Consider the following 14,744-nt stretch of genomic DNA (forward strand, 5'->3'; position numbering starts at 1 on the left):
TCCCTATCTGTTCCTCGGTCTCTGTTACTATTGTGGGATCTATAAAAAATACCAAGTCAAGTTATTGCCCTCTTCCTGTTTCTGACTTCCACTCACAATGACTCAGTAGACAATCCCTCCATGACTTTCTGCAGCCGTGATACTATCCCTGATTAGCAATGCCAACCCCACCTCTTTAGCCTCCCTCCTTGTCCTTTTTGAAATATCTAAACCCCGGCACACTCAGCTGCCATTCTTGACTGAGACATCCAAGTCTCTGTAATGACCACAACATCATAGTTCCAAATATTGATCCACGCTCTAAGTTCATCCGCCTTGTTTATGATACTCCTTGCATTAAAATAGCCACATCTCAAACCATCTGGCTAAGTGCATCTTTGCTCAATCATCTGCCTTCCTTCCTCACAAAATCCCTACAAGTTGGCACGTGATGTGCGCCAACCACCCCATCCTCTACCTCTTTACTTCAGTTCCTACCTCACCTAGCATATCTAGTTTAAACCCTCCCCAATAGCATAAGAAAACCTTACTCCCAGGATATTGGCTCCCCTCCAGTCCAGGTGCAACCTGTCCACTTGTACAGGTCACTCATTTTCCAGAAAATGTTCCAATGATTCAAGAACCCTGCCCCCTGCACCATCTCCTCAGCCACTCATTCATCTGCGCTATCTTCCTGTTCTGACCTTCCCTAGCTTGTGGAACTGGGAGTAATCTGGAGATTACCACCTTGGCAGTCCTGCTCTTCAGCCTCCTTCCTCACTCCCTAAACTTACTGCGCAGGACCTCTACCCCTCTCCTGCCTATGTCAATGGTACCAATATGTACCACGACCTCTGACTGCTCACCCTTGCCTTCAAGAATATTCTGCAACCATTCAGAGACATCCTGGACCCTAGCACCCAGGAAGCAACACACATTCCTGGTGTCTCTTTTGCTGCCACAGAATCTCCTTTCTGTCCCCATGACTGTAGAGTCCCCTATGACTGCTGCACTTGTCTTCACCCTAGCCTTCTGAGGCTCAGAGCTGACCACAGTGTAATTGGTCTGGCTGTTGCTGCCTTGCCCAGATAAGTCATTCTTGCCTGTTTCTTTGGCCTCAGCCTCTTCTCATGGAGTCTTTTGAGTCAAAAAGCCTCTAAGTTCCCACTCTGACAATGGCCGCTCCGCTAGACCCCATCTCTCTTTTATGGTTTAAAAAATAAGAAAAGCCCCCACGTAAAGAAAAATAACTCACTGAGTTTGGTGGTGCTTCACCTGCCTTCCATTGCTACCAATGCCTCTGATGTTTCCAGCACCTGCACATTGGCTACTTAAGACAGAAGTTGATCGCTTCCTGATCAGTCAGGGCATCAAAGGATATGGCATAAAGGCAGGTGTATGGGGTTGAGTGGGATCTGGGATTGCCATAATGGAAAGCCAAAGCAGAATCAATGGGCCTCATTCTGCTCCTAGATTTATGGTCTAATGCCTCCACAATCTTTTTAGCCATCTCTGTCAGAATCCTGGGGTGTACACCATCAGGTCAAGTGACTCATCTACCTTCAGACCTTTCGGATTCCCAAGCACCTTCTCCCTAGTAACGGCAACATCACTCACTTCTGTCCCCTGACACTCTCGAACTTCTGGCACACTGCTAGTGTATTCCACAGTTAAGACTGATGCAAAATACTTAAAAAGTACATCCGCTATTTCCTTGTCGGCTCATTACTACCTCTCCAGCATTGTTTTCCAGCAATCTGATATCTACTTGACTCTCATGTACACTTTATAAATCTGAAGAAACTTTTGATATCCTCTTTAATATTATTGGCTAGCTTACCTTTGTACTTCATTTTCCTTCTTTATGACATTTTTATTTGCCTTCTGTGGTTTTTAAAAGCTTCCCAATCCTCTGACTTCCCATTATTTTTTATTTAATTTCTCCTCTCTCATGCCTCTGTACAGTACTGTAATACTGATACATCTGACTTCAGCTTCTCCTTTTCAAATTGCAAGGTGAATTCTATCATACTATGATCACTGGCCCTTAAGAGTTCCTTTACCTTAAGCTCTTTAAGCAATTCCAGTTCATTACACAAAACCCAATCCAGAATAGCTGATCCCCTAATAGGCTCAGTTCTAAAGAGCCATCTCGTAGTCATTCTACAAATTCTCCCTCTTCGAATGCAGCATCAACCTGATTTTCCCAATCAATTTGCATATTGATATCCCCCATGACTATTGCAACATTGCCCTTTTGACATACACTTTCTTTCTTCCGCTGTAATTTGTAGACCACATCTTTCTACTGTATACAATTCCCAACAGGATCTTTATACTCTTGCAATTTCTTAGCTCTACTCACAATTCTACGCCTTCTAATGCTATGTTACCTCTTTCTAATGATTTGATTTCAGTTTTTACCAACAGAACCATGCTACCCCCACCCCCCTACCATCTGTCCTTGCATATTAAGCTCCCAGCTATAATCTTCTTTCAGCTACTATTCAGTAATGCCTACAGTGTCACACATGCCAATCTGTAACTGTGCTACAAGTTCACCTACCTCTGCTTATGTAGCTGGGTACATCAGATAGCACAGACATGATGGATCGAAGGGCTTACGACTACTCCTGTTGACTGTTCGATCACAACTACTTGGTACAATTAGACTTTCAATCAAAAAACATTCAACACCAGCAAGTAGTCTCAACTGATTGGATAATAAACCAGGGATTTGGGGTGATGCTCCTAAAACAGTGAGTTCTCCTGTGGGGTACCATGAAGTTCACTATTTTCCTTTCTCAAAAACCAGTTAAATAAACTCAGTCTCTGATTAACAAAAATGAAGCTATATTGCTTAGTGTTAACACTTACAAACACCCCCTATCCCCATGTATTCACTACTCAGGCTGATAGCAAATTATTGCTTGATTTTAGAAAGTGTCTTCTTTACAGATTATCAAATCACTCAGCTTCTTGCTGTCATTGTTTCCAACAAACAAAAAGTACACCACATCTGAAATATATGTGAGATGTCAATCAAGACAACAGAACAACAACTGCTACTGACTGCTGACTTCCTGATCAATGGGCTATGCATCTTGAGCTCCCTTGAGAAATTAATGAGACTTAAAGCTTCTCAGAGTGGTTGGGATAGTTCATAAACACAACAGGGCTTGCACAGTCTGCTAGTCACTCCGTAAACTGAACTCAGCATCAAGCCACGGCCTGAGACATACACTTCTAAAAACAAAAGCACCGCACTGAGCACATACCTCACCTCTTTTGTTTCCTACACAAAGGCACCACAATTAATAGATTAATAATGTAACGTTAACTGGTAGGGTCATCATCACAACACTGAGTGCGCTGACGTGGGTGGTTTGATAATAATTAGGAGTTCTGCTCTCAATGTGAGACTGGTTGCAAACACAATCAGACCAACATACACGCAAATCCACGTCACTGAACCCCGAAAACAATGAGGTCGCATCCCCAGAACAAGATACAATAATCTTCAGCTGTCGTGCAAATTTATACAAGTTTATCCAAAGGTTAATTAGGTGTGGGAGAAGGAGGCAGCAAGAATGCATGTGTGACTCTTCACAGGATTTTTTTCTCTAATCCCCATCCCAGCCAAGACTGGCAGACCTCACCAACTAGCTCACATAAATCCAGCTAGCAGGCAGCTACAAGGTGCACAGGGAGGAACGCTGATTTATTCTTTGACGGATGTGGTGTCATTTATTTATTTAGAGATACAGCACAGTAACAGGCTCTTCCAGCCCAACGAGTCCGCGCCGCTCAATTACACCCATCTGACCAATTAATCTACTAACCCGCACTCAGATCTGGTCAGTTCACTACAGGAAAGATGTGGAAACTATAGAAGGGGTGCAGAAGACCTTTACAAGGATGTTGTTTGGATTGGGAAAGCATGCCTTATGAGAATAGGTTGAGTGAACTCGGCCTTTTCTCCTTGGAGCGACAGAGGATGAGAGGTGACCTGATGGAGGTGTATAAGATGATGAGAGGCATTGATCGTGGGGACAGTCAGAGGCTTTTTCCCAGGGCTGAAATGGCTAGCATGAGAGGGCACAGAGGTTGCCAGGTGTTGGTTGAAACCTGCGTTTTCCAAAACAGGTTGCCAGAGGTTGATCATTTTGCATTTCCCCCTCTCCCCTCTACTTTCAAATCTCTTACTATCTTTCCTTTCGGTTAGTCCTGACGAAGGGTCTTGGCCCGAAACGTCGACATCGCTTCTCCCTATAGATGCTGCCTAGCCTGCTGTGTTCTACCAACATTTTGTGTGTGTTGTTGTTTGAATTTCCAGCATCTGCAGATTTCCTCGTGTTTGCCAGAGAACATAACTCTGTTTTCACTTCTGTTTTTACTGCAGTGTCCCCCCTTTGTACCAAGTCAAATGCTGGTGTACCAATACTGTACTGTAGGACCCCAGAGGCAGCAGGGCATAAACATCTCCTATCACCAAGGACACTCTGCAGTTATATTTCTAAACAAATAAAAGAGAAAGGAAATTCAATAGCTGTACCTTAAACCATGAGATAATTCTTGCAAAAACCCCATTGCCCACATTGCATCCACTTCTGAACGCATCTCCTTCATGCCTACCACCCTCAAAACCAACATCCAGGCTGGAATTCCCACCACTTTACAGACATGTGCCCATTCCTGCTACAGTTAAATCCATGAGCCAGGGACAAATGGTCACTTGGGGGACCCGTGGGCGGACGGTTGACCCCGAAGAAGCCACTGCACTCAAGCATGCCGTCATCTTACCGGAAGTCTATTGTTTCTTTAATGTCTGCAAGCTTGGCACATTTCTAGGAATTTGTGAATGTTTTTTATGACATACCAAACCTCCTGAAACTCCTAATGAAATATAGCCGCTGTCTTGGCTTCTTTATAGCTGCATCAATATGTTACATTCAGGTTACATCCTCAGAGATATTGACAATCAGGAACTTGGAATTGTCACTCTCTCCACTTCTAATGCCTCTATGAGGATTATTTGTGTTCCCTCATTCCTTTCTGAAGTCCATAATCAGCTCTTTGGTCTTGCTGACATTGAGTACAAATTTGTTGCTACAACACCACTCAGCTAACTGGTATATTTACCATAGATCTTTAGGAGATCTAGGCCTCATATGGAGCCAGTGATCATTAATGGAGAATGTGTGGAGCAGGTTAAGACCTACAAGTATCTGGGAGTACAGTTAGACGAGAAGCTAGACTGGACTGCCAACACAGATGCCTTGTGCAGGAAGGCACAGAGTCGACTGTACTTCCTAAGAAGGTTGGCGTCATTCAATGTCTGTAGTGAGATGCTGAAGATGTTCTATAGGTCAGTTGTGGAGAGCGCCCTCTTCTTTGTGGTGGCGTGTTGGGGAGGAAGCATTAAGAAGAGGGACGCCTCACGTCTTAATAAGCTGATAAGGAAGGCGGGCTCTGTCGTGGGCAAAGTACTGGAGAGTTTAACATCGGTAGCTAAGCGAAGGGCGCTGAGTAGGCTACGGTCAATTATGCATAACTCTGAACATCCTCTACATAGCACCATCCAGAGACAGAGAAGCAGTTTCAGCGACAGGTTACTATCGATGCAATGCTCTTCAGACAGGATGAAGAGGTCAATACTCCCCAATGCCATTAGGCTTTACAATTCTACCGCCAGGACTTAATAACTTTTTTAAAAGCTATTATTAATGCTTTTTGAGATAGTGATTTAGATGCATATCATATTTTTTACTGAGTGTATGGGACATTGGAAAAAAAGTTGAATTTCCCCATGGGGATGAATAAAGTATCTATCTATCTATCACATTCCTGTACACCTCTTGTCACCATCTGAGATTCTGCCAATAATGGTTGTATCATCAGCAAATTTAGAGATGGCATAAATTGGCATAACATGGTGGGCAGATTGGCCTGTTCAGTGTTGCATTTTCTACGGTTAAGATATTTTCCCTGGTGAACAAGACTAGAAGCAGTGTCAAGTCTCCGATTAAGGTCAAGAACTGAGATGAGAAATACTTTCACCTACAAGACGGTGGATCTTTGGGACTCCTTCCCTCACAGGTTCAGACACTGGGTTGATTGAATTATAGGTCATTAGGAAAATCAAAGTTCAAAGTATATGTATGTTGCCATTCATTTTCTTATGGACATACTCAATAAATCTATAGAATAATAACCATAATAGAACCAATGAAAGACCACACCAACTTAGACAATCAACCAGATTGCAAAAGACAACAAAACTTCAATACAAAAGAAGGAAGGAAAGAAATAATAATAATAAATACATGAGCAATAAGATGATGAGAGGAATTAATCGTGTGGGTAGTCAGAGGCTTTTCCCCAGGGCTGAAATGGCTGCCACAAGAGGGCACAGGTTTCAGGTGCTTGGAAGTAGGTACAGAGGATATGTCAGGGGTGGGTTTTTTTTTTAAACGCAGAGAGTGCTGAGTGCGTGGAATGAGCTGCCAGCAACGGTGATGGAGGAGAATACGATAGGGTCTTTTAAGAGACTTTTGGATAGGTACATGGCGCTTAGAAAAGTAGAGGACTATGGGTAACCCTAGTAATTTCTAAGGTAGGGACATGTTCAGCACAACTTTGTGGGCTGAAGGGCTTATATTGTGCTGTAGGTTTTCTATGCTTCTATGTTTTTTTCTATGTTTCTAATAAATATCAGAAACATGAGATGATGAGTCTGTGATAGTGAGTACATAGGTTATGGGAACATTTCAATTAAGCGGTGAGTGAAGTTACCCCTTCGGTTCATGAGGCTGTTGGTTGAGGGGTAATGACTGTTTCTGAACCTGGTGGTGAAAATCCTGAGGCTCTTGTACTACTTTCCTGAAGGCAGCAGCAAGAAGAGAGCATGTCCTGTGTGGTGGGGTCTCTGATAATTAATGCTGCTTTCTTGTGATGGAGATTCATGTAGATATGTTTAATGGTGGGGAAGGCTTTACCTGTGATGGACTAGGCTGTATCCACTACTTTTTGTAGGCTTTTCCATTCAAGAGCATTGGTGTTTCCATACCAGGCTGTGATGCAGCCAGTCAATTTGCACTCCACCACACATCTATAGAAGTTTGTCAAAGTTTTAGATGTCATGCCAAATCTTCACAAATTTAAACACACGAAGGTGTGTAGGAGAATGAAGAGGTGGATGGTTGGCCATGATCTTGATAAGTAACAGGAGAGCTCCGGAGGCTAAATGATCCCTCACCCCTTCATATTTCTCATCTCATCCTTCACTGTAAAGGCAGAGTTTACACATCTATTTGTATTTTTGATGCTACTAACAGAATGGCTCAGGGAAGGGCCCGTTCACTGAGGAATGAAACCGATGAAGGGACATTGTTTGCAAATACCAGAATAAGTTTACAATTCAAGTCAAAGCAGACCGAAGAGCCTGTTTCCATGCTGTGAGCAAAGAAAATAGCGAAAAGATTTGAGGCTGATATAAGCAAAGCAGTACAATGTTGGAACAGGGCCTTCGACCATGATGCCAATTAAAACTAATCCTCTCTGTTTGCACATCAGCTGTATCCCTGCATTCCCTGCCTATTCATATATATCTCAAACATTCCATCTGCTTCCACCACTTCCTCCAGCTGGGAACTGCACTTACCACTCTCTGTGTAAAATAAAATTTGCCTTGAATCTCCTTAAAACTTCCACCCACCCCCACCTACACCCTCTTGTATTTGATACTTCCACCTTGGGATAAAGACTCTGACTATCTACTCCATTAATGCCTCTCATTATTTAATATACTTCAGTCAGGTTGTCCTTCAGCCTCCAGTGCCCGACAGAAAACAACTGATGTGTATGCAAACTCCCCTTGTAGCTTATACTCTCCAATCCAGGCAACTTCCTGGTGAACCTGCTTTGCACCCTTCCTGTAAAGCAGCAAGCAGAAGTCACAGTTCAAAGTAGTTTTTATTAAAGTATGCATACCATGTACATCTTTGAGATTATCTTACAGGCAGCCACAAAACAAAGAAACACAACTGAATCCATGAAAAACCCCGCACAATAAAGACTGACAAATGTTTAATATGCAAAAAAAAGTCATGCAAACAATAAAAAAAAACAAATAATACACAGAAGATGAAATGCAGAGTCCCAGCAACTGATTCCACAGCCACGGAGTCAGGTCAGTGCTGAGGCGAGGAGCCAGTCCAGGAGTCTGATGGCTACAGGACAACTACTCCTGAACCCGGTGGCACAAATGTGGCCCAAGCAAGGTTTTATACAGCTGCTGCTTGACTTGCTGACTCTTATACACAAGTCAGACACAGATAAAATTGCTGACATCCTTCCAGAACATGAAGCAAATTGCATATCTGCCATTTTCCTGAGCTGGTCTTCAAGTACTTGGCAGGAAAAGAGCAACAACACTTTTCTCAAGAGGTTGGTCAAATCAGCAAAACAAGTCAAGTCCTGAAGCCACCAGACTTTTCCTGCCACGAATTTCAAACACAACAGTATCATGAGGAATTTACCTTTAGCTTGGATCCGTGCAGTATAGGGGATGAACCATCAGCTTTGGGGGGGATGTACAACTCCCATTTTCCAAATGGCAATAGTTTGTAATGATGGGAAGAAACGTTCCATTCATCTGCAGGAAAAAAACATTAATAAAAATCTCACACTATCAGGTGGACTGCACCTAATCAGTGAGTAGGATCATAAAAGGAAGCAGCCATTTCATTTAGGTACTCGGCTGAAGTTTAAAAAAAGCAGCACTTCACTGAAGTTTTTGGAGTTGAACTGCACCCAATCAGTGAATGGGATTCAATAGAAAGAGCTAATGAAAATAAGGCAGGGGCAAGTGAGTGGCCATTATGTGAGGTAAGTATCTGGTAAGTTTCTCCTTCCTCTTTATTTTTCAGGCCTCGTCTGTTAAGGCACACTTAGCGCAGTAGGAATGGCTACAAGGGCCACACACAAAATGCTGGAGGAACTCAGCAAGCCAAGCAGCAACTATGGAGAGAGTACAGATGACGTTTCAGACCAAGACCTTGACTGTACTCTTTTTTATAAAAGCTGCCTGACCTGTTAAGTTCCTCCATCATTTTGTGTGTGTTGCTTGGATTTCCAGCATCTACAGGTTTTCTCTTGTTTGTGATAGCTCTAGAGGTAATGTTTTATTCTGTGTCTGAGATGTGAGAATTCTGTGAGACCTCCAGTCTCCCTGATAACCACATCTGCACCAGGTGCACCGAGCTGCAGCTCGATGACTTTCGGCTCATATGGGAAACTGAGGAAGTGATAGATAGAAGTTACAGGGATCAGTCACCCATAGGTTGCAGGAGGCAGGTAACTAGGTGACCATCAGTGCAGAATATCCCTGTGGCCAATTCCCTCAATGTGCTTCTCTGCCTCCACTCATCATTGATGCTGATGAGGCCAGCTACTGTAGTATCATCAGCAAACTTGGCGATGGGGTTGAGATGAATCTGGCAGTGCATTCATGAGTAGCAGCTTGAACAGCAGTGAGGTGAGTATGAGGAAAGGTTGAGCGAGCTTCGGCTTTACTCTTCAGTGAAAAGGAAGTGTCTAAGACAGTAAGACTGTGGGGGCATGAACACTTTGCTGGTATTTACAACCTGACACATCATCAACTGCCCTATTCAACACTTCATCTCCCATCCCTGGCAAGCTCACCACCAGCCCTTTTCAATGCTTCATCTCCCATTACCCAGCGAGTTCTGATTCCCAGTGAGCTCACCACCAGCCCTTTTCAATGCTTCATCTCCCATCCCCAGTGAGCTCACCACCAGCCCTTTTCAATGCTTCATCTCCCATCCCCAGTGAGCTCACCACCAGCCCTTTTCAATGCTTCATCTCCCATTACCCAGCGAGCTCACCACACGCCCTTTTCAATGCTTCATCTCCCATCCCCAGTGAGCTCACCACCAGCCCTTTTCAATACTTCATCACCCATCCCCAGTGAGCTCACCACCAGCCCTTTTCAATGCTTCATCACCCATCCCCAGTGAGCTCACCACCAGCCCTTTTCAATGCTTCATCTCCCATCCCCAGTGAGCTCACCACCAGCCCTTTTCAATGCTTCATCTCCCATTACCCAGCGAGTTCTGATTCCCAGCGAGCTCACCACCAGCCCTTTTCAATGCTTCATCTCCCATTACCCAGCGAGTTCTGATTCCCAGTGAGCTCACCACCAGCCCTTTTCAATGCTTCATCTCCCATTACCCAGCGAGTTCTGATTCCCAGCGAGCTCACCACCAGCCCTTTTCAATGCTTCATCTCCCATTACCCAGCGAGTTCTGATTCCCAGCGAGCTCACCACCAGCCCTTTTCAATGCTTCATCTCCCATTACCCAGCGAGTTCCGATTCCCAGTGAGCTCACCACCAGCCCTTTTCAATGCTTCATCTCCTATCCCCAGTGAGCTCACCACCAGCCCTTTTCAATACTTCATCACCCATCCCCAGTGAGCTCACCACCAGCCCTTTTCAATGCTTCATCTCCTATCCCCAGTAAGCTCACCACCAGCCCTTTTCAATGCTTCATCTCCCATTACCCAGCGAGTTCTGATTCCCAGCGAGCTCACCACCAGCCCTTTTTCAATGCTTCATCTCCTATCCCCAGTGAGCTCACCACCAGCCCTTTTCAATGCTTCATCTCCTATCCCCAGTAAGCTCACCACCAGCCCTTTTCAATGCTTCATCTCCCATTACCCAGCGAGTTCTGATTCCCAGCGAGCTCACCACCAGCCCTTTTTCAATGCTTCATCTCCTATCCCCAGTGAGCTCACCACCAGCCCTTTTCAATACTTCATCTCCTATCCCCGGTGAGCTCACCACCAGCCCTTTTCAATTCTTCATCTCCCATCCCCAGTGAGCTCACCACCAGCCCTTTTCAATGCTTCATCACCCATCCCCAGTAAGCTCACCACCAGCCCTTTTCAATGCTTCATCTCCCATTACCCAGCGAGTTCCGATTCCCAGTGAGCTCACCACCAGCCCTTTTCAATGCTTCATCTCCTATCCCCAGTGAGCTCACCACCAGCCCTTTTCAATACTTCATCACCCATCCCCAGTGAGCTCACCACCAGCCCTTTTCAATGCTTCATCTCCTATCCCCAGTAAGCTCACCACCAGCCCTTTTCAATGCTTCATCTCCTATCCCCAGTAAGCTCACCACCAGCCCTTTTCAATGCTTCATCTCCTATTACCCAGCGAGTTCCGATTCCCAGTGAGCTCACCACCAGCCCTTTTCAATGCTTCATCTCCTATCCCCAGTGAGCTCACCACCAGCCCTTTTCAATACTTCATCACCCATCCCCAGTGAGCTCACCACCAGCCCTTTTCAATGCTTCATCTCCTATCCCCAGTAAGCTCACCACCAGCCCTTTTCAATGCTTCATCTCCCATTACCCAGCGAGTTCTGATTCCCAGCGAGCTCACCACCAGCCCTTTTTCAATGCTTCATCTCCTATCCCCAGTGAGCTCACCACCAGCCCTTTTCAATGCTTCATCTCCTATCCCCAGTAAGCTCACCACCAGCCCTTTTCAATGCTTCATCTCCCATTACCCAGCGAGTTCTTCAATGCTTCATCTCCCATCCCCAGTGAGCTCACCACCAGCCCTTTTCAATTCTTCATCTCCCATCCCCAGTGAGCTCACCACCAGCCCTTTTCAATGCTTCATCTCCTATCCCCAGTGAGCTCACCACCAGCCCTTTTCAATTCTTCATCTCCCATCCCCAGTGAGCTCACCACCAGCCCTTTTCAATGCTTCATCTCCTATCCCCAGTGAGCTCACCACCAGCCCTTTTCAATACTTCATCACCCATCCCCAGTGAGCTCACCACCAGCCCTTTTCAATACTTCATCTCCTATCCCCAGTGAGCTCACCACCAGCCCTTTTCAATACTTCATCTCCTATCCCCGGTGAGCTCACCACCAGCCCTTTTCAATTCTTCATCTCCCATCCCCAGTGAGCTCACCACCAGCCCTTTTCAATGCTTCATCTCCTATCCCCGGTGAGCTCACCACCAGCCCTTTTCAATTCTTCATCTCCCATCCCCAGTGAGCTCACCACCAGCCCTTTTCAATGCTTCATCTCCCATCCCCAGTGAGCTCACCACCAGCCCTTTTCAATACTTCATCTCCTATCCCCGGTGAGCTCACCACCAGCCCTTTTCAATGCTTCATCTCCTATCCCCAGTGAGCTCACCACCAGCCCTTTTCAATACTTCATCTCCTATCCCCAGTGAGCTCACCACCAGCCCTTTTCAATACTTCATCTCCTATCCCCGGTGAGCTCACCACCAGCCCTTTTCAATTCTTCATCTCCCATCCTCAGTGAGCTCACCACCAGCCCTTTTCAATGCTTCATCTCCTATCCCCAGTGAGCTCACCACCAGCCCTTTTCAATGCTTCATCTCCTATCCCCGGTGAGCTCACCACCAGCCCTTTTCAATGCTTCATCACCCATCCCCAGTGAGCTCACCACCAGCCCTTTTCAATGCTTCATCTCCCATCCCCAGTGAGCTCACCACCAGCCCTTTTCAATGCTTCATCTCCCATTACCCAGCGAGTTCTGATTCCCAGCGAGCTCACCACCAGCCCTTTTCAATGCTTCATCTCCCATTACCCAGCGAGTTCTGATTCCCAGTGAGCTCACCACCAGCCCTTTTCAATGCTTCATCTCCCATTACCCAGCGAGTTCTGATTCCCAGCGAGCTCACCACCAGCCCTTTTCAATGCTTCATCTCCCATTACCCAGCGAGTTCTGATTCCCAGCGAGCTCACCACCAGCCCTTTTCAATGCTTCATCTCCCATTACCCAGCGAGTTCCGATTCCCAGTGAGCTCACCACCAGCCCTTTTCAATGCTTCATCTCCTATCCCCAGTGAGCTCACCACCAGCCCTTTTCAATACTTCATCACCCATCCCCAGTGAGCTCACCACCAGCCCTTTTCAATGCTTCATCTCCTATCCCCAGTAAGCTCACCACCAGCCCTTTTCAATGCTTCATCTCCCATTACCCAGCGAGTTCTGATTCCCAGCGAGCTCACCACCAGCCCTTTTTCAATGCTTCATCTCCTATCCCCAGTGAGCTCACCACCAGCCCTTTTCAATGCTTCATCTCCTATCCCCAGTAAGCTCACCACCAGCCCTTTTCAATGCTTCATCTCCCATTACCCAGCGAGTTCTGATTCCCAGCGAGCTCACCACCAGCCCTTTTTCAATGCTTCATCTCCTATCCCCAGTGAGCTCACCACCAGCCCTTTTCAATACTTCATCTCCTATCCCCGGTGAGCTCACCACCAGCCCTTTTCAATTCTTCATCTCCCATCTCCAGTGAGCTCACCACCAGCCCTTTTCAATGCTTCATCACCCATCCCCAGTAAGCTCACCACCAGCCCTTTTCAATGCTTCATCTCCCATTACCCAGCGAGTTCCGATTCCCAGTGAGCTCACCACCAGCCCTTTTCAATGCTTCATCTCCTATCCCCAGTGAGCTCACCACCAGCCCTTTTCAATACTTCATCACCCATCCCCAGTGAGCTCACCACCAGCCCTTTTCAATGCTTCATCTCCTATCCCCAGTAAGCTCACCACCAGCCCTTTTCAATGCTTCATCTCCTATCCCCAGTAAGCTCACCACCAGCCCTTTTCAATGCTTCATCTCCCATTACCCAGCGAGTTCTGATTCCCAGCGAGCTCACCACCAGCCCTTTTTCAATGCTTCATCTCCTATCCCCAGTGAGCTCACCACCAGCCCTTTTCAATGCTTCATCTCCTATCCCCAGTAAGCTCACCACCAGCCCTTTTCAATGCTTCATCTCCCATTACCCAGCGAGTTCTGATTCCCAGCGAGCTCACCACCAGCCCTTTTTCAATGCTTCATCTCCTATCCCCAGTGAGCTCACCACCAGCCCTTTTCAATACTTCATCTCCTATCCCCGGTGAGCTCACCACCAGCCCTTTTCAATTCTTCATCTCCCATCTCCAGTGAGCTCACCACCAGCCCTTTTCAATGCTTCATCACCCATCCCCAGTAAGCTCACCACCAGCCCTTTTCAATGCTTCATCTCCCATTACCCAGCGAGTTCCGATTCCCAGTGAGCTCACCACCAGCCCTTTTCAATGCTTCATCTCCTATCCCCAGTGAGCTCACCACCAGCCCTTTTCAATACTTCATCACCCATCCCCAGTGAGCTCACCACCAGCCCTTTTCAATGCTTCATCTCCTATCCCCAGTAAGCTCACCACCAGCCCTTTTCAATGCTTCATCTCCTATCCCCAGTAAGCTCACCACCAGCCCTTTTCAATGCTTCATCTCCCATTACCCAGCGAGTTCCGATTCCCAGTGAGCTCACCACCAGCCCTTTTCAATGCTTCATCTCCTATCCCCAGTGAGCTCACCACCAGCCCTTTTCAATACTTCATCACCCATCCCCAGTGAGCTCACCACCAGCCCTTTTCAATGCTTCATCTCCTATCCCCAGTAAGCTCACCACCAGCCCTTTTCAATGCTTCATCTCCCATTACCCAGCGAGTTCTGATTCCCAGCGAGCTCACCACCAGCCCTTTTTCAATGCTTCATCTCCTATCCCCAGTGAGCTCACCACCAGCCCTTTTCAATGCTTCATCTCCTATCCCCAGTAAGCTCACCACCAGCCCTTTTCAATGCTTCATCTCCCATTACCCAGCGAGTTCTTCAATGCTTCATCTCCCATCCCCAGTGAGCT

At 46.3% G+C, this 14,744-nt stretch overlaps 1 protein-coding gene across 2 annotated transcripts in view; it reads right to left on the minus strand.

Moving 5' to 3' along the window:
- Nucleotides 1–14,744, minus strand: part of LOC140727447 (1,4-alpha-glucan-branching enzyme-like) — a 528,898-nt gene that overhangs the window by 310,028 nt on the left and 204,126 nt on the right. For both annotated transcript variants that reach the window (XM_073044749.1, XM_073044748.1), the window contains exon 3: nt 8,520–8,635. In XM_073044749.1, the coding sequence (XP_072900850.1) occupies nt 8,520–8,635 (116 nt within the window). The remainder of the gene's footprint in view (nt 1–8,519; nt 8,636–14,744) is intronic.

The sequence above is a fragment of the Hemitrygon akajei genome, chromosome 5 (genome assembly GCF_048418815.1).
Source record: "Hemitrygon akajei chromosome 5, sHemAka1.3, whole genome shotgun sequence".
NCBI lineage: Eukaryota > Metazoa > Chordata > Chondrichthyes > Myliobatiformes > Dasyatidae > Hemitrygon > Hemitrygon akajei.